The sequence below is a fragment of the Orbilia oligospora genome (assembly GCF_000225545.1).
Source record: "Orbilia oligospora ATCC 24927 unplaced genomic scaffold scaffold00006, whole genome shotgun sequence".
In the NCBI taxonomy this organism is placed as follows: domain Eukaryota; kingdom Fungi; phylum Ascomycota; class Orbiliomycetes; order Orbiliales; family Orbiliaceae; genus Orbilia; species Orbilia oligospora.
The window spans coordinates 948,587-972,367 of NW_011645563.1; the positions used below are offsets into that span (position 1 = coordinate 948,587).

General features: G+C 44.7%; 8 protein-coding genes across 8 annotated transcripts; 5 read left to right on the forward strand and 3 right to left on the reverse strand.

Annotated features, from left to right (window-relative positions):
• Positions 1–1,545: 1,545 nt before the first annotated feature.
• Positions 1,546–3,221, forward strand: AOL_s00006g295 (uncharacterized protein; the record flags this gene model as incomplete). The annotated part of the gene is made up of 4 exons (XM_011119604.1): positions 1,546–1,717; positions 1,829–2,128; positions 2,210–2,665; positions 2,746–3,221. The coding sequence occupies 4 exons, from the start codon at positions 1,546–1,548 to the stop codon at positions 3,219–3,221; spliced, it is 1,404 nt and encodes a 467-aa protein (XP_011117906.1).
• A 2,150-nt stretch (positions 3,222–5,371) lies between these two features.
• On the forward strand, positions 5,372–6,796 carry AOL_s00006g296 (uncharacterized protein; the record flags this gene model as incomplete). The annotated part of the gene is made up of 1 exon (XM_011119605.1): positions 5,372–6,796. One exon carries the CDS (start codon positions 5,372–5,374, stop codon positions 6,794–6,796), a length of 1,425 nt encoding a protein of 474 aa, XP_011117907.1.
• Positions 6,797–8,186: 1,390 nt separating this feature from the next.
• On the forward strand, positions 8,187–9,257 carry AOL_s00006g297 (uncharacterized protein; the record flags this gene model as incomplete). The annotated part of the gene is made up of 1 exon (XM_011119606.1): positions 8,187–9,257. The coding sequence occupies one exon, from the start codon at positions 8,187–8,189 to the stop codon at positions 9,255–9,257; it is 1,071 nt and encodes a 356-aa protein (XP_011117908.1).
• Positions 9,258–10,214: 957 nt separating this feature from the next.
• Positions 10,215–11,999, reverse strand: AOL_s00006g298 (uncharacterized protein; the record flags this gene model as incomplete). Its single annotated transcript, XM_011119607.1, has 5 exons — positions 10,215–10,320; positions 10,392–10,774; positions 10,845–11,485; positions 11,557–11,713; positions 11,835–11,999. 5 exons carry the CDS (start codon positions 11,997–11,999, stop codon positions 10,215–10,217), a joined length of 1,452 nt encoding a protein of 483 aa, XP_011117909.1.
• Positions 12,000–14,182: 2,183 nt separating this feature from the next.
• On the forward strand, positions 14,183–16,032 carry AOL_s00006g299 (uncharacterized protein; the record flags this gene model as incomplete). The annotated part of the gene is made up of 6 exons (XM_011119608.1): positions 14,183–14,676; positions 14,772–14,883; positions 14,954–15,117; positions 15,211–15,279; positions 15,364–15,905; positions 15,965–16,032. 6 exons carry the CDS (start codon positions 14,183–14,185, stop codon positions 16,030–16,032), a joined length of 1,449 nt encoding a protein of 482 aa, XP_011117910.1.
• Positions 16,033–17,121: 1,089 nt separating this feature from the next.
• Positions 17,122–17,337, reverse strand: AOL_s00006g300 (uncharacterized protein; the record flags this gene model as incomplete). The annotated part of the gene is made up of 1 exon (XM_011119609.1): positions 17,122–17,337. The coding sequence occupies one exon, from the start codon at positions 17,335–17,337 to the stop codon at positions 17,122–17,124; it is 216 nt and encodes a 71-aa protein (XP_011117911.1).
• Positions 17,338–18,160: 823 nt separating this feature from the next.
• AOL_s00006g301 (uncharacterized protein) lies at positions 18,161–21,169 on the forward strand (the record flags this gene model as incomplete). The annotated part of the gene is made up of 3 exons (XM_011119610.1): positions 18,161–18,489; positions 18,550–19,791; positions 19,849–21,169. The coding sequence occupies 3 exons, from the start codon at positions 18,161–18,163 to the stop codon at positions 21,167–21,169; spliced, it is 2,892 nt and encodes a 963-aa protein (XP_011117912.1).
• A 720-nt stretch (positions 21,170–21,889) lies between these two features.
• On the reverse strand, positions 21,890–22,129 carry AOL_s00006g302 (uncharacterized protein; the record flags this gene model as incomplete). The annotated part of the gene is made up of 2 exons (XM_011119611.1): positions 21,890–22,034; positions 22,110–22,129. 2 exons carry the CDS (start codon positions 22,127–22,129, stop codon positions 21,890–21,892), a joined length of 165 nt encoding a protein of 54 aa, XP_011117913.1.
• Positions 22,130–23,781: the final 1,652 nt, after the last annotated feature.

The window sequence follows — 23,781 nt, forward strand, 5'->3', positions numbered from 1 at the left end:
TCAGATCCTTCGGCTTCATGACAAGAGGTCGTCCCATCATGGGGTGGACATACGCCTCGATAAACTGCTTACTTTTATCTATCACATTTATTTTTTGAATCGACGGTGGGGATGTATAGTATATGTATAGTCCGCCATGGGCTTCATTGTATTTTCCTAGGCGTCGAGTCTAGTCGAGAGTATACATACCATGTATGGCCAGTCTCACCATGATGATACGCAAATACCGAGTCGCCCAGCCTTCCGGGTATCCTAAGCTTTTTTGTGCAATGAGCCGCATCTCGATCCCGCGGGATCAAATCGAGACGGTTTCGGCTGCCCGTTAATCAGTGGAAGAATTACACCATGCACCTACATAACAATGGTGGTGGTGACGAGTCATCTAAATTACATTATGGAATAGATCTATGCATATATTATGTAGTCGTCGGATCTCGGAATGGAATCAAAAGTTCAATATTCTCGAAGCTTTCCCCATAAACCCTCGAGCAGAAAAGGTTTTTTTCTTTTTAAGAACTAGCATTGCTATTCATAGCCACAAAAAAAGCTCACCGATATGATGATGATGCCTATCGAGGTATAAACTCCCCTGGTTAAAACTAGCGGTGGGGGGAGGAAGCTAAGCTCAGAATGCTGGTTTGTATTTCAAATTGTCCAACCTAAAGGGTCCCCCCTAGCCCATGGCCAGCCTGCTGCCTCGATGGATTAATAGCCGCGCCAACCATGTCTCCACAATTGCAACGAGGTGGTCGATGGCCTAGGTTTCTGCTAGGGTCCAGCTATAATGATACATGAATCTCGCAATGCAGAGCAACGTACTTACATCCCACCTGGTCGAATGGTAATCTTCAACTGGTTGGTGGCCGGGTTGATGCGATATGCACACAATATTCCGTACCGTACCCGTTGCAGGAATTTCATGAAGTACGTAGCAGGCTGCGAGAATTGATATGCACAAAGCAAAATGCGGGAAGTCAGAAAGAATCAAAGAAAGAATCAAAAGAAAGAAAGAAGGAAAGAAAGAAGCTGACAATGGTGCAATTTACACCATCACAACATCAACAATATGGGATTTCAGCCAAGCGGCTCAAAATTCCAGTGGGGCCAATCCAGCAGGAAGGCTGAATGGGACATGGGAAACCAATCCCCTGTCAGTAAACACTGTTCCGAAGCTAGTAAGTATTATACCTTGCTGTATCGTTACAGTACAAAGGCGGCGAAACAGCCGTTCTGTCAGCTCAGACTCGTATCCCCACATCGAAGTTAACGTCTGGGTCACACACATAACTTAACTGCTCTGACTATCAGGGGTGGGTGTCAATGTTGCAAGGCTATCTAAAATTGGGATGCCTTTTTAAATAAAAGCGTACCCCCCGGGATCAAACCGTCAGATTCTAGTCTTTTTTTTTCTTTCTTGTACTTTGTATTTTGTATTGTTTGAAGTTTTAATTTTAATTTTTCCTTTCCGACGACGTTCTAGAGGGTTTTTAATTATCTCCGACTGGGTTATCGCGAGGTTTTGTGGAAGATTCGACATTTGTGATAATGAAGCCCTCACGGTTTGGGATACCGCTTCTTGCGGTTATTGGCGTCGCTTTGGCCCAGCAGCAAACGAACGGAGCTCAACCACCGATTGACACTGGCGACGTTGCGGTACCACCTGCTACGCCCCCGGGTGGGCAACCCTCTTCTACTATTTTAGACCCTCTAAAATCAGGTGAGTTCGAATATCAATTATTTCATGTAATGTTATGCCAATCAGCAAACATTAAATTACAAAGAACTCTGAGATTCGCGGGTGCTGACATTAGATATTTGGTTCCAACAGAGGATCTGAAACCTACACCATCCGATGCACCCAAAGATAGTAACGAAGGAGGAGGAGGCCCCATCCGAAATACAGAAGTCGCCGGTGGTAGTATCAGCTCGACGTCGGTCGAATCAGTCTCGCAGGCTGCTACGGCTGGGGCGAGCGGTACCGATGGACCAGTAAATACGGGCGTGGCCGAAGTAACTGGAAGGTCGAATAACAATAACGGGGTTCTCACCGGTTTGACTATTCTCTTCGCCTTACTATTCGCTGGCGCCCTCGGGCTTGCTATCTTCTTTTTCGTTAAGAGAAGACAAGGTAATATAATAGATCTTTCCAATATACGAAACTTATGAATCTTTGAGTTCTGATACTAATTGATATCGGTATATGTTATAGACCGAAGAAACGGATATAGCACAGCATATTCGACCCCAGAAGCCGGTGGTTATTCCGACAAAGGCGCCAATGCTCAAATTGAAACTCTCCAGTCCCAACTTGCCGACGCCAATAGACGTCTTACCTCTGTTCAAGGAAGCCTCCTCGCTGCTGGTCAGAAACCTCAAACTAAGGACGACAACAGTCTGTCTCGTGAATACACTCAACTCGGCACTGATGCCGTTGGATGGGCTGGAAATTATTTCAAGGCTTCAAGCGATCCGATTAACTTGACTACCGAACTTTACGAATTCCTCACCGAGCATGTTCCGAGTTATCAATCTCTTTTGACCAGCGGAAAGACCAAGCAATTGGTCGTTCGTGCGATTGTTTCAGAAGTCCTCCAAGAAAGCTTTGAGACTGGTGCCTTCTTTGGAAATGCCATGTCCGCAATCACTCCACTCGTTCGAACTAGTTGTAAGTTATACATACATATATGCATATATATGTTTTTATTCTAGGTAAAATCTGGGACATATTATTAACATAGAATGCAGCTGCCCCGGCCCCCACAATCAACAACTGGCGATCTGAAACATTCTTCCTTTTGGAAAAGAGCGACGACTTCACTTCTCAACGAAAGGCTGCCGTTTCGACTATTGCCGACAAGATTGAACAACTAACATATCCTCTCGCCGCCACAAAGCAAACATTCCAAGGCGATCCAGCCAGATACAAATTCCTCGAGGGAGTCGTCCAGAAGGCGGCAGACTTCGCACTTTCACTTGGCAAACAGCGCGCGAACTTCCAAATCTTGAGCGAACCGGCTGGCTGCGAATTCGGATATGCGACCATGGATGATGTCTCCCAACAGACCGATGTTATTACCAGCGCCGATGGAGCTACGAGCCATCCATTGGAGGGACGCCCAATCCAAGCTACTGTCTTCCCATTGCTTCTTAAATATGGCAATGAGTCTGGTGAAGGTTATGATCAAATCACCATCTTGAGTAAGGCAAAGGTATTGGTCTAAAAAAAAAATTAACAGTGTGGGTATTTGTGTATGCTTAGTGAAGCGTGCAAGGGGTTTTATTCTTATATACACCGTCTTCGAAATTCGAAATTCGAATTTTATTTTTATTTTTATTTTTTTCTCTCTGCCTCAATGTTCTGATAGTTTTCCAGACGACCATCATGTCCTTGATATCTACATTTCATGACAAGCTTTATAATGTAACTTTGATACCACAGCTATATAGCTAGCCAGTTAAACCTTTGCTCTTTTCCTTTCGATCATCCCAGCTAAGTTGCAGTGCAGTGTGAGTTGCGAAACTGAAACCTGACACAGAAACTTTACATTTGCGGCTGAAAAGAAGCAACCATGTAGCGGGAAAATGCAACCTGCAGACTCCACGGCTCAGATTCATGGTGGAGTCCGGGGGGCAAAGTTGCCGATGCAGAAAACAAGAATTGGAAAGATACGGATCTCCGCCCTCCAGGACTTTGATCGGCCTATACAGCTCTTCGGTCTTGAGAAATGTTTGGCATCGATAGATTTTGGGGAAAGCAATACCTGGGGGCATTCATGAAGTTGATATTTAAAACCCAAGGGAGGCTAATATATTTCATTCTAAAATTACCAAGGAAGCTTAGAAATAACGTTATAATCGTGGTACCTGGCGATTTCAAGTTCCCGGCCGAGTCGTTCGTTTCGAATACGAGATGTATAATGTGTACTACGGTGAGCCGGACATATGCAGTCCCCTGCCCAGGAATAAAATGTTCGAAATCGCTTTGCCGTCGCTGTACTCCGTTACAGGTCTGCAGATAATGCTGCTGAAGCGCCCATTGAGGCTCTCGTTCTCCTTTCGTCAAGATATCATTCTGGGTTCGAAGTTCATGTTGATTCCTTTGTGAAGGCATAATTGTCATACATTTCTAAGCATCATATCAAGGAAAACTTCCAATTTACTATAATTCATACATGCCGGATCAACAAAAATAGATTGCATTGCCGAGCGACCTTCAGGATTAGGTCAGAGCTTAAGAGAGAGGAAGGAGAGAAAGGGCGCTCGTTGAAAAGGATTGCAGGAATCGGATCTGTATCCGAATATCTGCCCTCGAGAACGCCTTTCTCTCCCCTTAAGCCTTCTTGGATTCTTGTAAATACTCAAGCTCAAGACTTTTATCAGTTCCTGATCGCCAGAGAGCGCCAGCTTTTCTCGCCTCTGCCTGTCCATGGATCCACCATACTCGAAAAGAAATAGCTCGCCCCTCTTGATCCTTTAAGTCAGGCTGGCCTGCGCCTAAAAATCCCACGAGTTGCCCTTGGCGGGCTGCAAATTAACCTGCTTTGCTGCATCGAGAATCTGGAAGATTAACCAAACATTTGCAAGAAGAGGGCAAGGAAGAAAAAAAAATCCCATCATCCCATTTCAATTCAATATACTCGATCGAGAAAAAAAAGCCTGAGCTAAGAGGATATCTGGACCCCCGACCTACATACATAGACGAGACTGCAATATTTTATTTGGAATAGTCGCGACTGTCGGAATTCGGACAAGCTGTACAAGCAGATTTTCGCTCGCACTTGCTATAACTGCTAAGCAGATACGCACAGTTCGAGGCACAATCATTACTCAAGCCCACAAGCTTGCAAAAAAAAGCTGGTAAAAACCTGGATAAAGAAGAAGAAAGAAAAGAAAAGAAAGAAAAATAACAAGGGCCATTCTCGGATTTCGGTACTGCACGATTAAGATATCATCCAATCCGGTTGTGGCATAACATCATCGCCATCCACAGGCTTAGTCTTTTTGTACAACAGACAGACAGACAGGCACATCGACGCCCGGGTCGTCTACCCCATATCGCTCGCTCTTCCGAGCTACCAACCAACCTAGAAGTGTCTCGTGTACACTCCCGTTGAGATACTAGGGGCTTGGTAGGCGCTGAAAAGCTGCGCCAAAGACTTCCAAAAGTCGCCAAAAACTCCCTCTCTCTCTCGCCCCCCGCCTCCTGTGGGTGCCGGAGGCATAGTTGATAGTGAGAGGGTACAAGGGGGATCTAATAATAATCCCGTGAGAAGAAGTGTGTGCGTGCCTGTGTTATATACTATACCACTTCGCTTGAGGAGGTCGTCTGATAGGGAGATATATTATCCTGGTTGATATATAAACGCCCAAGATGTCGGGCTACCCCCATGGAGGCATGGGACCACCACCATCAGGACCACCGCCGCCCATACCTCCCCGCCCAAGTATACATACATACCGTCAGGGAACCCAGCAAACATACCATTCCCAGGAGACAGCCGAATCACCTGCTTGGAGAATTCCATACCATGAAACCGAAGTGTTAATAAGCACAGTGGAATCTTCCTCCTCTAAATCTTCACCCGCTGTCGGAACATACAGTGAGACCAATCTTTCAAGAAACTCTTCTAGAAGATATCAGGAAACATACGCTATACAATCGGCACCTGCACCGGAGACAGAAGCCTTCGATTCAAGCTTTAAAACTTATTCAACTTATTCAGAGACTACGGAGCACGACCCAAGGCAATCTTCGCACAATATGGCCGTGGAATCTCGAGGCAATATGGAAACAGAACAAGTATCCGACGGGATGTATGAAGGTTTAACTCAGCTCGGATGGGGAGGTATGGCATTCTACGATACCTCAAGACCATCGAACTGGACTCCAGCACCGCCAGAAAATGTTCACCAGGACCGTGATAACGCCGGTCTAAGGACAGTCAAGAAGGAAGTAGAACCGGAATATGAGAAGATATCCATGGACTACTACGACCATTTCACACCGACCTTCACACCTGCGACCTCAGCACCTCCTCCAATTGCTTCACCCATGTCTCAGCATAGCCAAGGCCCTTCTCGATCTTCTTCGACTCGTGAAACAAATGACTCTTTTAGACCTGGAGTCCCTCACCTCTCAGTCTCCGACCCATTCCCCATTTCCGTTGACCAGGAACGTTACTACTCAGACCAATCCAATCTCCGCGAATCCCAATTCCCAGAACTCGTCAACCCCGGTGGTTCAGATCCACTCTGGCAACCACCTTCAAGAAGCTATACTTCCTACCGCCGTACTCCTCGTCTTGAAGATGAGAAAAAGGCTATCTACTTCGACTCTAATGGTCTTCCATCTCTCAGCGGAGTGCTGGGGCCCACTGCCGGCCTACAAGAGCCAGGCGGCAGGAATTCATTCCATTTCGATGATGAAAAGAGGCTTTATCCAAATAATTACAACCAAAGTTCTCTTTCCATAAACTCCACTCATTCGGAAAATATCCCTCCCTCGTCGAGATATAACAGCAGCGTCCATCGCACACCATCGTATGCGAGTCTCGGGCCGGATAACGATTCTAGACCGCAGGATACCAAGTATAACTACAATTCACCGCAGCAACAAACTGGACCTTGCAGGGATGGTATTCCGCCCCCACCTGTGAGATACCTCTCTCAGAAGCAAGGAAATAAGTTGGGTCAGCTCTTGCAAGAGAAGAAGATGGACTATGTCGTTTGCGAAATGAATAGGAAAGATGAACTTCACCGAAAAATGCAAGAAGAATCAAGAAGATTTGGTTATTGATACCGAATCCTCAATGATAAAAAAAATAAAAAAACTGAAAGAAAAACCAGGCAAAAAATATTTTTATGCGGCAATATGCTTGGACAATGAAAGGAGAAAAGAGATGTTAATTGCGGGAAACAAAATTATTCGCGATACATTCTGAAGTTACTGCTAATGATATAACGAACCGTCTTGAGTTTCGAATCCTTTGATACCATTTTACTTGCTTAGCTTTGCTGCGGTTACTACCCCTAGTTTTTTGATTCAACCTTGCACAGTTTATACTACTCTGTCTGATCTGAGCGCTCCTCTTCATTTTAGTGTCGTCATCGTTCATTGTGCATATTCAACCAGCTTGAATCTCGAATTCACTTCTTTGTATATAATATCATGTTTTTCACCTACAATAATCCCTTCTAATCCTTCCATTCTTTCAGTTTTCTTTTGGAGTCTACCTTCTACTCTATAGCTCAACCACCGTATTAGCTATTTCAGCAAACTTCTGTCTACTTTGACGTGTCTATATTGGTAGTTTTAAGATACCATGCAAAACCACAATGCAACGACGACTATTCTCTTTAGCTTAGTTATCACATTGATAGGTACCTACTTGTATACTTCATGAATTCATACCTAGTACATTTTAAGACAAATATTTAAGGGGAAACCTCAGGGTTCAAGCCTTGGCCAGGGTCTACTAGTCTAGTTCGTCCGTTGCATTCTGAACCACGGTAGTCTCCGTCACATCACATGGCTTCGTGGATCCAATAACATGGAACACAGTATTAATGCGCATTCAATATTCCTAAGCTTGAAGCTAAGCTTCCAAGACGCGAAGTCGACTCGACGCCAATGCAAAGGTTTTAAGGAGTACCCCCCAATTGAAGTTTACAGGTCTCCTGTTCCCTCTTGCGCTTGCGAAAGTTACTAGTCAAACATAAACACGCTAAAAATACACATAGCTTAGCTTAGTCGGTAAGCTTAAGCCCAAAAGTTCGTGTTCCTGTATACGGCGTCATCCCACTGAAAGTCTGAATAGTGAATCTTCTTTTCTATATATATATATTTTCAATTCTCATCATATTCACACAATTTTTAGGGCTATTATCTGGACTTGAGATTATAAATATCATTGATTTAGGCCTTAGGTATTATCAGAGAGCCTCTCCCTTCGAATACCCGGTGTCTCAGTCGCAATTATATTTCTGAGGAAGTTGATACCGAAATTGTAAGTATGATAGATGGCAATTATCCTACACCCCAGGCGCATCTTTTAACATCTATCTACAGATCTAAATATCTCCAATCCCCATCCAATTTCAATCATCATCAAGCATTACACTACACTCCAACCAACCCCATTAACTACCTGGGTACTTCAGTATCCAATATAATACAAAACCTCAAAATGCCGACACCTCCACACCGCAAAATCTCCCAAAGAGCCTGCGACTTCTGCGCCATAACAGAATCCCCCACAACCCGCCTCCTCCGCTGCTCCGGCTGCCAGGCCTCCTACTACTGCGACAAAACCCACCAAGCAGCCGACAGACCACGTCACAAAACCGGTTGCAAAACCGTCAAAAAGGCCCGTGAAACCTACGAAACCGAAGACCAAAAGCTTCGAAATTTCCAGGGCGACATAATGACCCCTTCCCACCCCTTCGAAAACTGCATCGGCCACTTCTGGGGCATCCTCGAAACTCGTGATTACATGCGAGCACGTTATGACTTCGTTGATACTATAATGCAAGTTTTTGGCGCAACCGGTGGAAGAATTGATGTTGTTCGATCATCTCTCGAGCATTTATTGGATATGTTGAGGCTTTGTAGGGGTGATAATATGGGTGTTAGAGATGTTGTCCCTGGGTTGTATATACGCCTTGGGAGGGATCAAGAAGCTTATGATTTTTTGAAATGGTGGGGGACGACGGCCAAACAGGATACTTATGATTGGGGTGATACCGAATCATCATATTTGGATGTTATGAATGCCGATGCCCTTGAAGAACCCGTTGGAGGGTGGAAAGGGAAATGGATCGATTTAAGTCATGCTGTAGCTGTGGTTTTGATCAAAGTCCGCATTCTGATCGATTTACAAGCTGCTCAGAACACCACCAGGGCGCTGCATGGTACCATCCCACAAGAGATCATTGATCTCATTCGAGACGAAATCGGCAGTAGCGGTATTGTCGGATCTCATCCTGATATCCTTAGAGGCGATACGGAAAAACTTGCGAGTGTCGTTGAAACTATCAAGGCACAGATAAAGGAGCTTTATAAGGATATCAATGAATACTGTCCTGACTTTTGGCCTATGTTTCTGGGAAACCCACAGGCTGCTGCTAATCAAAGGCCTGGTGCGTACACGCATGGGTCGAAGGAAGAAGCTCGTTTGGCGATTGGATACAGTATTGCTTCGTGGACCGAGACGGCTGGAGCTTTCGATACGATAAAGGCCTTGGGTCAGACCATATAAATTGTCCTTAGGTTTTATACACCGACGATGCTTCGAGACGGTTTCATAATATGGTCATATCTATTTTCAAACCCCATGTTTACCCCCTCTACCTACTACTAGATGACATAGCCCTAATAATATGTACGTGGAATGGGAGGGCCGTGTTGGTACCGTTGTATTCTAACACTTAACATAGGACTCTCAAGTTCATGATACGAAAAAAAATCGATTCTTTAGATTCTGATTAGACCATTTCGTAGGTACAGTACGATACCGATCTCACTATCACCCCTTTCCATTATACAAATACATTAACCTCCACATTCTAACCACATGCAACTGCAAAGACAATGTTAAAATGAATCAAATGCTGCTCATACATAGAGTTACATGATCATATAATTAATCCAAGCAATTCAACAATAATAATGAAAAAAAATCTTCCTCTCTCCTTCCTCCTTGTTCACTCACTCCCACTCAATATTAATTATTAGGTTTTCGTTGACATTATATTTCCGTTCTGGAAATCTTGGTTCGTTTCTCTCTGCTCTCCCACCTCCCGATCATTAATACATCAATGACATCAAAAAAAAGGGTGGGTGGTTATTAAAATATCTCGTCGAGGAGAAATATCCTCTATCCAAACAAAAACAGCATAGAAGGGAAGTGTTTCCCAGAAACGAGGGTATTAGAAAAAACACTACTATGGGTATGTCAATTGTACAGCGAATGAATGGGAAAAAAAGGTGAAGTAAAAAAAAGGGCAGGGATATTATGCAGGTGTGGGGTGCGTTAATGCTTAATGCTATTTTATTAAACGATCGTGTGATTTTTCAAAGATCATACAATGAAATGAATTTAGGAATATTCTGTTGGTTTACCGCTCAGATCCGAGAAGTTATGGTTGCGTTGGCTTGGGGTTCTCGGTTGAGGGAGTTGGGGTTGGGTTGGCTCCTGGTGGATGGTAGGTATCGTTTATGCACGTTTGTGGATGCCGTTAGGTTTGTGGTTCCCAAAACCGGTGGCCTGACCGTCAATGGGGCTAGCAAGGGCTTCTCCGTTCAACTGGATTTTAGGAGTTCTAAACAAAAATCACAGTCAGCGGACAAGCCCAACTAATAATTAACGCAAGCGAAAATGTAGACAACTTACTCCTCTAGAGTTGGAGTCTTGGTATCATCATCATCGAAACCAACGTCATCATCTTCTTCCCCACCCTCGTCCTCGCTTCGAACATCAGCAAGCTCGGCCTTGAAGACATATCTGTATGCAACGCGAAGAACACAGTAAAGCCAGAAGATGTTGACCAGCTGGAGGGCCGACAAAAGTGTGGAAATGACGAGCTTAGCAAGCCCGCACTTGTAGTGTGGCTCATCCCAGTCGAGGTAATATTCGCCAACGTATGGGAGTTCGTAGAAAACGGACCACAAGATCCAAAGATTGTGGTAATGGCGGAGGTAAACCCAGCTGAAGATAAAGACTACGAAATACGGGCCGGTAATTGGCGAGTCAATGTAGTTGAAGACTTTGGAGGTCTGTTATGGCAGGTTTGTTAGCATCAGATGATCTTCTTACAAGGGTAAACAGACGGGGGGGTTTACATACAGCAAGGAAAAAATCGGAAATGTCGTGGGTGATGAAGACCGACAATCCAATATATGTGAAATGGAATCTCCAGCTGAGGGTTATCAGAGCTACGGTAACAATGTGGTGGATAACGAGCTCCTTGAAGTCCTTTCGCGGTTTCTCAAGCATAAGGACTAGAACAATCGCTTGCTGTAGCCAGTAGCTCCACTGAAGGAGATAATAAGCTTTGAAAATGCCGGTATGGATGATGTTAGGGTGGGTCGACCAGTAAGGAGTCGTATTGAAGAACCATAGGCCGGGAGTTTGCGACATAACATAAAGCCCAAGAGGTCCGAATACAGAAAAGTAGACAGCAGTATATGCTTGTTCTAAGAATCGAGCAATCGTGGACTTGTTGCGTCTAGTGGACTTGGGGAGGAGTTTCTGGGAGAGTGGGTACAATATCCTTTGCATGATGAATTCTCTGGTGAAAGTGAAGAAGAGTGTGTAAAAGAAGAGAAATTTGCCGTCGCCGAGGCCTTTGCTGTAGAGTTGTTCGCCATTAGGACCCTTTTCCTCGAGTGGATATGCGACAAAGATGAAATCGTGAGCCCAGTTCGAACGAGTAGGGTTCGGGAGATAGCATCCGATGATGACAAGCATTGCAATAAGTGGGTTAACTATAAGGATGCATTGTAAGCTGCTGATGTTTATGTCTGAAGAGCAATGGTATTGATGTAATTCGACATACCCCATGTGTGTCTATAGGACATCTCCTTATACCAAAGGAAGAAGTTCTCGGGTCCAGGTATCATCTGGCCATCTTGCCTCTGTTTGGACAGCTTTCGCCGTCTTGATTTAGAAGCTTGCCTCTGTGGTTTGGTTGCATAGTCAGTAACAGACTCTATCTGTATACGATTCATATTGGTTGTTGTATAGTAGGTCGTCCTTGCTATTGTAATACTTGAAGGAACCGAGGTAAAAGGAGCTTCAAAGTCAAGGGAAGGCCAAGGGTATTTAAATACATACAGCAGCAGGAGACCTCGAGGTCGAGATAGCAGGAGCAGAGGTGTCGCCGGGTATTTCAGCCCCTAGTAGGGAGGAGGACCTCTTCCGCGACTTCCGAGGCTCAAGGGTCTGGGTCTGGGAGCCAGTCGTGGCGAACCCGCGTGAGTCGGTCAAGACGGATGCCATCGTTTGTCCCCGTGGGTATCTCGAGGTACAGTAAGCCTCTCTGTATTTACCGTCAGCGAGAAGGTATCTAACGTGGCTGTGTAAATCGAAGTTGCTTGGTGAAGAGGCCGATGTGGTGAACTGAAGATGACAGTGAGATTGATGAGGGAGTTTGTTTTTGTTATGTCGCTTCGTCGAGTCTTCGTTCTTAATCTTGTCGACTCCTCGAATTTTTTAATTTTTTAATTTTTTTTCTTCTGATTCGTTAGGTAAGGAGACGGAGGGAAAAAAGTTCTCCTATCAACAAACCAATTAATATCGCCCAGCCTGTAAGATCAGAAAGAAGCATGCAAGCACGGCAGCAGCGAAGGTAATAGCGGAGGAAATAATTGCTAGTTGTGGCCCCCTGCAAGTCTCAGAATTAGCCTGCTAACTGGCAATCTTAACTGCAGAAAGCACATGCTCCACAGCCAAATCTGGCCGCCACTCTGCGCTACATACGCAGTACATCCATACCCTTACACTGACGTATTAAAAGTCGAAAGGGACCAGTCGCGTGTGCCATTGGGGACAACGGGTTAAGCGAGTTCCGGTGCGCGGTTTCCGGTACCAGTTTGGCCTCCGTTCCGCGTAAATATTTTATTTATTTTACCAACAACCTAACTTTAAATGCTTAAAAAGGAGCACAGCAGGACCTCGAGTTCGTATTCTTCGCCAAGTTTAGGTCCCATATACGATAGGCAATCGCATATGCGAGTATCTAGCTAAAGCGGGCGAGATTGTTACGGCGTGCACAGAACACCATCCGGAAAATCCAGCCGGCCATGGCCATCGGGTCTTTCCATAATATTATATCCGTGCAGAGATACTTATACATAAGTACTTACTTACATGCGCGCACAGATAGCATGGCCTAGCCCTGTGCTAGCACGGAACTATAGTCAAGCAGTAAGGAAACAGATTTGAGATATCAATATGGATTGGAAGTTATTTTCAGTCCTCATTGGGCGGAGAAGGGGGCTGGATAAGGGATTCCGATATGAACTAGTACTGCAGTCGGCCCATCCAGTAAAGAATATATCCTAATATTGGCGACAGCATTATTCTTCTTTTAACTACCTAAATCGCTTCAATTTGATAGGACAATGGATCTTCGTACAGTCTCAGTCGCTGCATTCTTTTGATCAGCTAGACAGCAAAATGGCAGGCGATTTTGGCCAATTGTGAGCCATTTTCAAAACACCCCCCCCAAATCGCCATGTAAATACGTATACGTATTTGTTTATTATATATTATTACGTTCTACTGATCATCGAAGTCTACCTTATGCCCTCGTCGGTGGGTGGCCTGGCTTGGGCATTGCATGCAAGTACATTTGGAATGCATGTCGCTCCTTCGACGATCTGAAGCTCGACTAATTTCAATAAAATGAGAAAACGTATAAAAGAACTCTGCGCAAGTCTAAGGTATTATGGTACTACACTCACTAGAAGTAGTAGCATATCTATTGGACCCAGCAATATATATAATTCTTCGTGCTGGGAATAGGATTGGGCGCAGCTTAAGCTTAAGCTATCAGCCGCAGCCTAGGTAGTTACGTATTCATGCATTCAACTATGATAACAATGATACAAGCGACAAAGGATACCACATGTCTTAGCTTACACATTATTACTGCCAGCTTACGCATTTAGTTTAGAAAATAAATCTGCAATTGCGAACAGAATTCGAAATGGACCATAGCGTGTAACTTCCTCGTGGCTGTATGTCCAACGCACAAAATCCAACATAGTGGGTTCTATTAGGACCAATTAGGCAATTGGGTAGAAAGTAGAGCAGCTTTACTACAGTTACGAGCACATGGACTACACGCTTCCTGCCGATCCACCATATATCGCACAAAAGCGAAAGTAGCCCGCACGTTAAGTCTCTAGCTCTGCCCATTTATTACAGCAGATCGACCAATATCGCTCTGATATTCCCTCAAGCCTCCGCCATATGAATATAGCACACGTATACTCTTGAAGCTGAACCATGAATAGACTGATCTCCCCACGGACGAAATCTGTCCGTCACATCTTGCTCGAAATATTATATACGATTACATCACTCTTAGGTGGTATAACACCGATTTGCTATCGAGATACGGCCTTCCTCATATCCACACTCCCCTCCTTCTCTATCCCTTGGTAACTATAGCGACCATGGCCATTTCACAGGGGAATGTTTCCCGAATCCTCGTCTTTGGATCTATGTGGATTATCCTAGCTAGCTTATGGGTAATATACTGGCCAAGTCAGGTTTCCTTCCGCCCTGTGGTAAGGTATTTTCCGAAGCCGTTTGGGGATGTAGCGGACCCGTTTGTACCGCCCCCGGGCGTCGCAGCAACTAGGGACCCAATCTTTCCAACTACTAGACGGTTTCGGGGTCCGATTGCACGTCCGAAGAACAAGATTAGTGGGGTTATCCAAAGACCTCACGGCTTTCCTGAAGACTATGGTCAGGATAAACCTGGCAACGCAGGTGCTGGGAGTAATATCCTTCCGGCAATAGCTAAAGCTGCCGGTAGAATAAAAGAAAAGATATCTTTTGGGGAATCTATATCCGAAGATGAAAAAAGAAGGCCATGGAGATATCCAGTTAAGGTGGATAGAACCCAACTAGGAACAGAGAAAGCCACATTGTTGATGCTTGCGAGGTAGGTTTCTCCACTCTATTAGTATTTTGCGACAGATATCCGATATCCTCTTCCAAATAAGCCATAGTCGCTAACTTCAGGCTTTTTATATCTAGAAATAATGATCTTTATGCTGTCAGGGAGTCAATGAGGCGGCTTGAAGACCGGTTCAATCATAAGTTTCGTTACCCATGGACGTTCATGAACGACGAACCTTTTACAGAGGAGGTAAGTTAATTCCCATACCAACCTAGCTACTTCCACCCAACAAAGACTTATGATATCGATAATCTTGTAGTTTATTGCAATTACTACGGGTATCGCAAGCGGAAAAACCGAGTATGTTAGAGTACCGAAGGAGCACTGGGGATTTCCGAGTTGGGTAAATCAGACCCATGCAAAACTCCAGATGAAGAAAATGGCGGATGAACATATTATTTACGGCGGCTCGCTATCATATAGGTATGAAAAGAAAAACTTCACCTAATCCACTACCCAATGAATCTTAATGATGTAAGTTTCAAATTGTGGAATATTGACTTTCATTTACGACAGACACATGTGTCGATTCTTTTCAGGTTTTTTCTTCCGACAACCGGTTATGCAACAATACGAATGGTACTGGTACGTATCATATATCTATTTCTATCAATACTTACAATTCAGATCGAGATCAATATTTTAACTTTTCTTCCCCTTTTTTGGCAGGCGTGTCGAACCTGGAGTCAACTTCTATTGCGACCAACATTACGATCCTTTCAGGTGGCTTCGCGAAAATGGAAAGTCGTACGGCTTCACAGTCACCCTTCACGACTTCCGTGAAACGATAGCTAGCCTCTGGGAAACCACTGAAAGGTTCTTTTACGAGAATCCTGAATATGTGAACCCTAACAACATGCGTGGTTTTGTTATCGAAAACACCACACGGAATGGAGAACCATACGTCGACTACAATACATGCCACTTTTGGACGAATTTCGAAATTGGAAAAGTTAGTCTATGGACAAGTGAGAAATACTTGAGGTATTTTGATTACTTGGATAAGACTGGGAATTTCTTTTATGAAAGATGGGGGGATGCGCCGGTGCATTCGGTTGCTTTGACACATATGTGGGATAAGAAGGAAATTCATTTCTTCAACGATATTGGTTATGAACATAGTCCTTTTAGGAGATGTCCACAAGCACATGAGCATGGAAATGCAGGGCGATGCTTGTGTCCGCTTGATATGTCCCTTGTGGATAACAATGGTGAGTCCTAGTTTTGCGTTTCCCCTCTTTTTGTCTTTAGAGCTAACCGATATTACTAGGGTTCTCCTGCTTTGAACAATGGAAAAAAACATTTGGGGACAACTATGAGGTTGATTTGACTTGGTGATGAGTACTTCGTTTTTAATTAACATTCATGCGCAATGTGTAGATATCTTAGTCTCTCTTTCAAGTTACTGGCTGCTTAGCTTACTATAGCTAGGTATCTACACTCATGGTAGTTTGAAACAGAACCGATAAGTAGCAATGGAAAATTTATGCACTCTGTAAACCATATTAAAGATCTCGCAAGGTAAATTACTAGGAGTTTTGTTAATCTCAGGCAGAGTGGGTCCGGATATGCATCGATGTACTGGGGGTTTCTCACATCTGCCTTGGTATTGCGGGAAATCGAGGGTTAGGCCAGCCGGAGTTTATTGTTTGAGACTATGTACACTGCCCTTCCCGCCCGCACATATATATGTGCAGATATCGACAGGGCTGTAGCGTTATTGTTATGTTATAATTAATTATATAGAATCCACTCCCTTTGGAAATTCAAACTGGCCCGAATATAATGCAAAAAGAATCCTATAATCCTCCATGTTTAGATAATAAATCCAGTACTGGTTTTTCTTTGTTGATACTTTTTTCTGCTGATTTTGAAAATGAAAAGGAATAGGTTAGCGCATGATACTAAAGCCGTGGAAAAAACCAAAAAAAAACAATAGCACACAAGTTAAACTGCGCACCCAAGAGCGGCCTCCCAACCTTGGTATGACAAGCAGCGACGGGGCCCGGGGCAGCAACGATTCCATTTGCAGTAATAGAATTGACCAATGGGAATTGAAATTGAGGAGGGAGAAGAATCAGAATATCGGCTGGGTAGAGCGTTAGTACGTCGGAACTGGCATCATCGAGCTCAGAACTTGCATGAAGCAGGGACCCCCCCGAGACTAGGTGTTCGGACCTCTAGCCAAAGCTAGCAAATCAGAACGACAAAAGCAGCAAAAACGAAGAAACTGTGACTTATATATTCGGAATTTGGGGTATTGTGGGCGTAGCTGTGGACAAAGGAGCATGGTCCCTGGGAGAAGCTTGGTTAGCCTAAAATCTATAACGAAAGGTGGATTCAGGGAAATAAGTTTACTAGAACTTAGAAGTCAAATACTTCAAACCAACAAAGACGGGTCGGGTCCACATCGCATATCTTAATCTCTTAGCCATCCTGGTAAACTAATTCTGGCTTTTCATCGGATTCTAAAGCTTCGATGGCTGCTTTAATGTTAGGGATCTGTTCTTGGCAAGTTGCCGGATCGTTCAACATCGTCCGTAGTTCCTGGATTCGAGGCTTTGGGTCTATTGGAAGCGCTATCGCAGGTTGCCAATCTCGCTCTTCTAGTGTCGAAAATTCTCCAAAATTTTGGGGGTCCATTTGAGGCTATATACTCTGGACTGAGCAGGTTCTCGGGGCGCAAATGCAGGTGGGGGTTGCGATAGGTCTAAGCAGACCCCTTAGTACCAGAACTCCGTAGGCTGTGGAGTTTAAGAGTATTGAAGCCACGGTAGGATCGAAATCTTCCGGGTTTGTGGCGATGGAATATTAAATACGGTAATGTATTGTGAGTCGAAGAAGCTGTGCTGTTGGTGTATCTGATAGGGCCTATGCTATGGTAACAGAGGCCCGATTTTGAGTCGCAAGTAATTTAAAAGCTAAGCTGATTTCCCTGTGTTAGAATCTATATATTTATACTCGGCGGGAAATTTTACATAGTATACGAGCCGATGCAGACGCATGTTAGGCGGCATTTGCGGCATTTGGGTGCGCTGCAGGGCCATGGGGACTTCGAACTTGGTAATACGAACGTCAATTAATATTCGATGTCAAAGTCTTGTCTCATAATACCACAGAAGTTTGTGTGTTGCCAGACGTCGGCGACCAATCAGGGCAGCTATGCGAGGAGCTTCGCGCGCTCCAACATTCGAAGCTGTAATTTTTCTGCCAGCGCGTTTCTCTCCCCCTCCAACAGCTGGCTCAGCTCCCCATCTTGTCATCACCTTCTCTATACCCACGCATACAACAGCTTACATGCTAAACCGATAGAAGAGAAACATCGACATTAAGAGACTTACAGCTAGTACATAATTGGTATCAATCTGCTGTTGAGAGCTCTATTCACGGTTTGTACTTACTACCCCCCTCATATCTTGGTATCGATAACTAACTGCATTGTCCCACTAGGAAACCACCACCCATCATGTCTTCCCTTGTAGACAGGGTCCTCGAGTCAGACTCGTTACCCGATCCTAGATCCGATGCCGTTCTCGGTTCACAAATGTCCGATGCTCCTACCCCTCGACCTCGTAGTTCATCCGTTAGACCTAGACGAGGGGGCCCCGAGCCATCTACGCCTGCAGCGCACACTGATGATGATATGATGATGGATCCTGAAGATGAAGTTGTTGGGCTGCGAGGGACTGTTCAGAGCAGTGGCCGTGTCAGACGGGCATTCGATCCTTCCGTTCCCAAAGTTGAAGACGAAGCCGGAGAGAGAGCGAAATCGTTATTTGTAGCTTTCCTTGAAGAGTATGTGGTAACCTGCACTACGGAAAGTACAAGAACCGATGCTCATTGATATTTATCTAGGTATGTTGACGACGAGGAGTTCGACGGCACCCAACCTCCTCCCTCTACAGCCTCAACAGACAAATACTACATTGGCCAAATCAACGGCCTCAAAGCATACGGGCTCTCGACCCTCTATATAAATTTCAGACATCTCATGAGGCACAGCTCTGTCTTAGCAGATGCTCTCACCAGCCAATACTATCGTTTACTCCCTTATCTCACCAACGGTCTTCATCGAGTGATCCGAAAACACGTTCCGGATTACTACGCAAAGCACCAGCAGGTCGATGCCAGCCAAAACATTGCTCGTGCCAATACTACCGCTCTAAAGACGGACAAAGTTTTCGCTCTAGCTTTCTACAACCTCCCACTCGTTAGTCGAATTCGTGCCCTTCGAACCCATCACGTCGGTAAAATGATGTCGATATCTGGAACGGTAACTCGAACTTCAGAAGTCCGTCCGGAACTCTCAGTCGCTACATTTACTTGCGAGAACTGCAGATCCGTAGTACCCAATGTCGAGCAGGTGTTTAAATATACGGAACCCACACAGTGTCCCAATTTGACCTGCGGTAACCGAATGGGGTGGAGATTGGATATCCGACAGTCAGTATTTGTGGATTGGCAGAAAGTTAGAATTCAGGAAAACAGCGCGGAGATACCCACCGGCTCGATGCCTCGAACTTTGGACGTCATTCTACGTGGTGAAATTGTGGAGCGTGCGAAGGCTGGAGAGAAGTGTGTCTTCACTGGCACACTCATTGTTGTGCCCGATGTTTCCCAGTTGGGACTCCCAGGCTCAAAAGCAGAAATGATGAGAGACAATAGAAATACGGCTAGAGGTGCTGAACAAGCCGGTGTGACTGGCCTGAAGTCGTTGGGTGTGAGAGATTTGACTTACAAACTCGCATTTTTGGCATGCATGGCTACAACAGATGATAGTACAGTCGCTGGAGCCACTGCCGTCGCAGCGGACCAGTCGAGTGACGATCCAGACGAAGACCAGAAAGCATTCCTTGAATCCTTGTCGCCGGGCGAAGTCGACGACCTTAGGAGAATGGTGCACAGTGATCATATCTATTCGAGGCTGGTAAACAGCATTGCGCCAACAGTTTATGGGCACGAAATTGTAAAGAAGGGGCTATTGCTACAGTTGATGGGAGGTGTTCACAAGAGTACCGCTGATGGAACACAATTGAGAGGTGATATCAACATTTGTATCGTCGGCGACCCGAGTACAAGCAAAAGTCAATTTTTGAAGTATGTCTATATCCCCGCTTACAGAGATTGATCACTCTTTTAATCCATATCTTCTAGGTACATTTGTTCCTTCCTCCCCCGTGCAGTTTACACTTCTGGCAAAGCCTCCTCTGCTGCGGGTCTTACAGCCGCTGTCGTCAAGGATGAGGAAACTGGCGAATTCACAATCGAAGCTGGTGCTCTCATGCTTGCTGATAACGGCATCTGCGCCATCGATGAGTTCGACAAGATGGATATCTCGGATCAAGTTGCCATCCATGAAGCCATGGAACAGCAAACAATCTCTATCGCCAAAGCCGGCATCCAAGCCACACTTAACGCTCGCACATCAATTCTTGCTGCCGCAAATCCTAACGGAGGACGGTATAACCGTAAAGGAACTTTGAGATCTAACATCAACATGAGCGCCCCCATTATGTCCCGTTTCGATCTTTTCTTCGTTGTTTTGGACGAATGTAATGAACAGGTGGATACGAACCTCGCACGTCATATCGTTAGGTTACATAGATTGCGAGACGAGCATATCACACCTGAGTTTACGACCGAACAGTTACAGCGATACATTCGTTATGCTAGGACCTTTAAGCCTGTCTTTACTAAAGAGGCTGAGGAAGAGCTAGTAAAACGATACAAAGAATTAAGATCAGATGATGCGCAAGGTGGAATCGGAAGAAATTCTTACAGGATTACTGTCAGACAATTGGAGAGTATGATTCGATTGAGCGAAGCTATCGCGAAAGCGAATTGTGTGGAGGAAGTTAGCGAAGCTTTCGTGAAGGAGGCCTTTAATCTACTGAGGCAGAGTATCATTCATGTGGAACATGATGATGTTGATGTGGATGATGACGATGAAGAGCCACAACCCGATTCATCGGCAGTAGAACAAACTGAAAGAGAAGCAACGGCCGCTCCCGATGCTTCGCAAACCCCAGCAGCCACCCAAGACGACCATATGGAAGACACAGCACCTAGAAGGCCAAGGACGAAGATCACTTACGAGAGGTTCTCCAAGATTTCTTCAGGAATCATACAGAAACTCAAAGAACGAGAAGAAGAGACGGGAGGAGATGGTATCGAGCACGAGGAACTTGTTACTTGGTACTTGGAGAGCCATGAGGAAGAGATTCCAGATGAGCAAGCATTGATCGAAGAGCGTGATTTGATCAAGAAGGTTTTGAAACGATTAGTGAAGGAGAGTGTTTTGATGAAGGTTGGACAGAAGGAAGGTCTATTACCGGAGGAAGGATCTACCGCGGAAGGAGGAGAGCAAGCAGAGCAGCAAGAAGATGGAGGAGTCGGATCTTCGTCCTCTGCTGCACAGCAAGCGGATAGGGTTGTTTATGTCCTACATCCGAATACAGCTACTGACATGGATTAGATGGACTTGTGGCTAGATTAGAGGTCTGGGTTTTGAAGTTCTAGGCGCAAGGTTATTTATATACCTAATCTATCACGATTATCGTACTGTGGGATGCATATCGATGTTATTACATTGCTAGTGCCTGGAATTAGATAGTCTTAATGGACTCCCGAGCCTAACATTGTCTAACTCATGCAAAGCGAGTTAATAACTTCATGGTTCGACAATATCTCATTAATCAGGTATTTTATTATATCCTAGATTAAAAACTCCCAATCCCAATAGGTAGAATAGCCTTTTGATTTTACTTAAAAGCGCAATTCAATAAAGATAACTGGCTGTTCGCAAGAAGTAAAAAACGCCATACAATGTATCCGTTCTGGACTTATGTATCGTGTACCCCCTGACCTAACCTGACCTGACTGTCCAAGACCAAAAAAAACACCCCAACATGAACCCATGGAGAAGAGGAAGATAAAGAAGAAAAATGCCACTTTGGATATCACAACTGGAACCGTAATCTGCTAACTTCAAAGCCGAAAAAAGAGGAAAGAAAACGCAGGCCGAAGTCTTCGAAAGAAAGGGGATTTGTCATAAAATGTTGCTTCGATTGAGGTTGTTTCCTGATCTTCAAAATCCACCGCCTAGTATTATCGATTTTACTGTTAGCTTGGTTTTGGAGATATTATATAGGGATGGTGAAATTGGTTGAACCAATATATTGAGAAAAAAAAGAAGTTACATACCACTTCGTGCAGTCTCCCACAATGCTAGTCTATCATGTCTTCGTGCCATATTTGCGGTCTGTGTCTTATGCATTCTGCTTATTGCTAGGTATGCTCCGGAGGCACCGAGGACTGTGAGGAAGGGGAGGGCTTTGCGGCTGTAGGAAATACTGTTAGAAAGATGTCCTCAAATGGAAAGCGCCAAAAGGGCGGTAGCATAGGTAACCACATACCTAAAGAGTGTAAGAGCCATTTTAGAGTATTATAATTAATTGAGCCGATAGATAGATAGTGCCGTTTTGTGTGCTTAGAGTTTCTGAGCAATTGAGGTTGGGGGAAGGTTTAGAGAGAGTAGTTCAGGTTGGCTGGAATGAACTTCAAAAAACCGGAGGAATGGAAGATGGGACGACAGGTACTAATATATCACGAAAGACGCAAATATACGTAATTCCCTGCAGAGGATGTGTCACTGGCTATAAATGAACAGTGTGACGACAAGTGGTTCAAATAGACCCCGAAGCTTAAGGATCTAGCTAGATGTAGCTTGTAGGCTTAAGCAACCGAGTGCCTTATTTTTCTATTTGTGTCTTCGAAAGAAGAATTAACTTCAAGGCGCACACATGTACAGAAGAGAAAATTATTTCTAAGTAGAAGGGGGAGAAAGATCTAACGCTTGAAGTTTAAAAAACTTTCTCAACAGAAAAGAAGAGAGCCAAAACGGGGGAAGAATTTCATGCAAAATGCAAGGCCATGTCAGTTGCATTAAGTATAAATACAAAAATCGTCAGTCAGTCGACTATGGTTCGTTTTCCCTTTTTCCCGAGGTCGACATGTAAGTAAACTGGGGAACGGAGTAGGCCGCTTGCAGGGGCGGCTTGTTCGGGCATGCGCAAGCCTCAAGAAGAAAAATAAAGGGTCGCTGGCCCTTATCCCAATCGGTCGTCATATTGTTATCGTATCATGGAAGCTGGTTAAGGCAAGGGCGATCCTGGTACCTAGTTTACGATGGTGTAGCTCCATAAGTTACGTTACAGAGTACTTAAGCTATATTCATGTAGTCACCGTTTGCGTTCTAAAATCATGTCTTATGATAGCGTAATAGATATGCCGATTTGGGGATCGAATCAGAAGTTCTGTGATGCATAAAAATGTTGGGAAAATCGATTGATCGGTCCCTCCTGCTGCATCACCTGTCGCTTTTGGAATTATACCTACTAGATCGAAAGGCACACGACCTAGCCGGCCAATGTTAGTGCGAATGTAGCCGAGGGTGGCAGTTACGACGACGGCTGGTGGGTTTAGGTTTGTTAGACGGCTGCACTGCTTATTGCTTAACCTTGAGTCGACGCTTGAATGCTGGGGTAGAGCTGGCTCGAGGTCTTAGACACTAACGAGGTGCCTTGCGGGGGGACGGGTTGGGTCGGGTGGAGAAGCCTGTCTGGGGTCGCATGATCTAAGAGTGACTTTTTGGGCACCTCAAACGTGCAAACGAAAGATAGGGAATCACGAAACGGGTGTGTATGAAACAGTCTTTGATATTCGCTCGATCGATAGGGATAACGGAATGCAGGATCGATAAGTAGAAATCGACCCGCATCTTCCATGTATTATACATGTACCGTGTGCGTATTGACAGGCATCGGAACCAAAAAAAATGGTGTTATCGGAATGAGAGTTCGAGGCCAAAGGATCAGCAACGGCATGGGGTATCGGCAAGGGGATTGGAAGCGAGGATACAGGCATCCTTGATAGGTTCCAGTTTGACAGTCGCAAGACTTTTAGCTATTTTGAGGACGGGAATACATGTATTGATCGACACAAATTCGAATTAATTCGAATTAGGTTGAGAATTGGTCGTGGGGATGAAAGCAATGCCTAGGCTTGGAATGGTGCTATCGATAACAG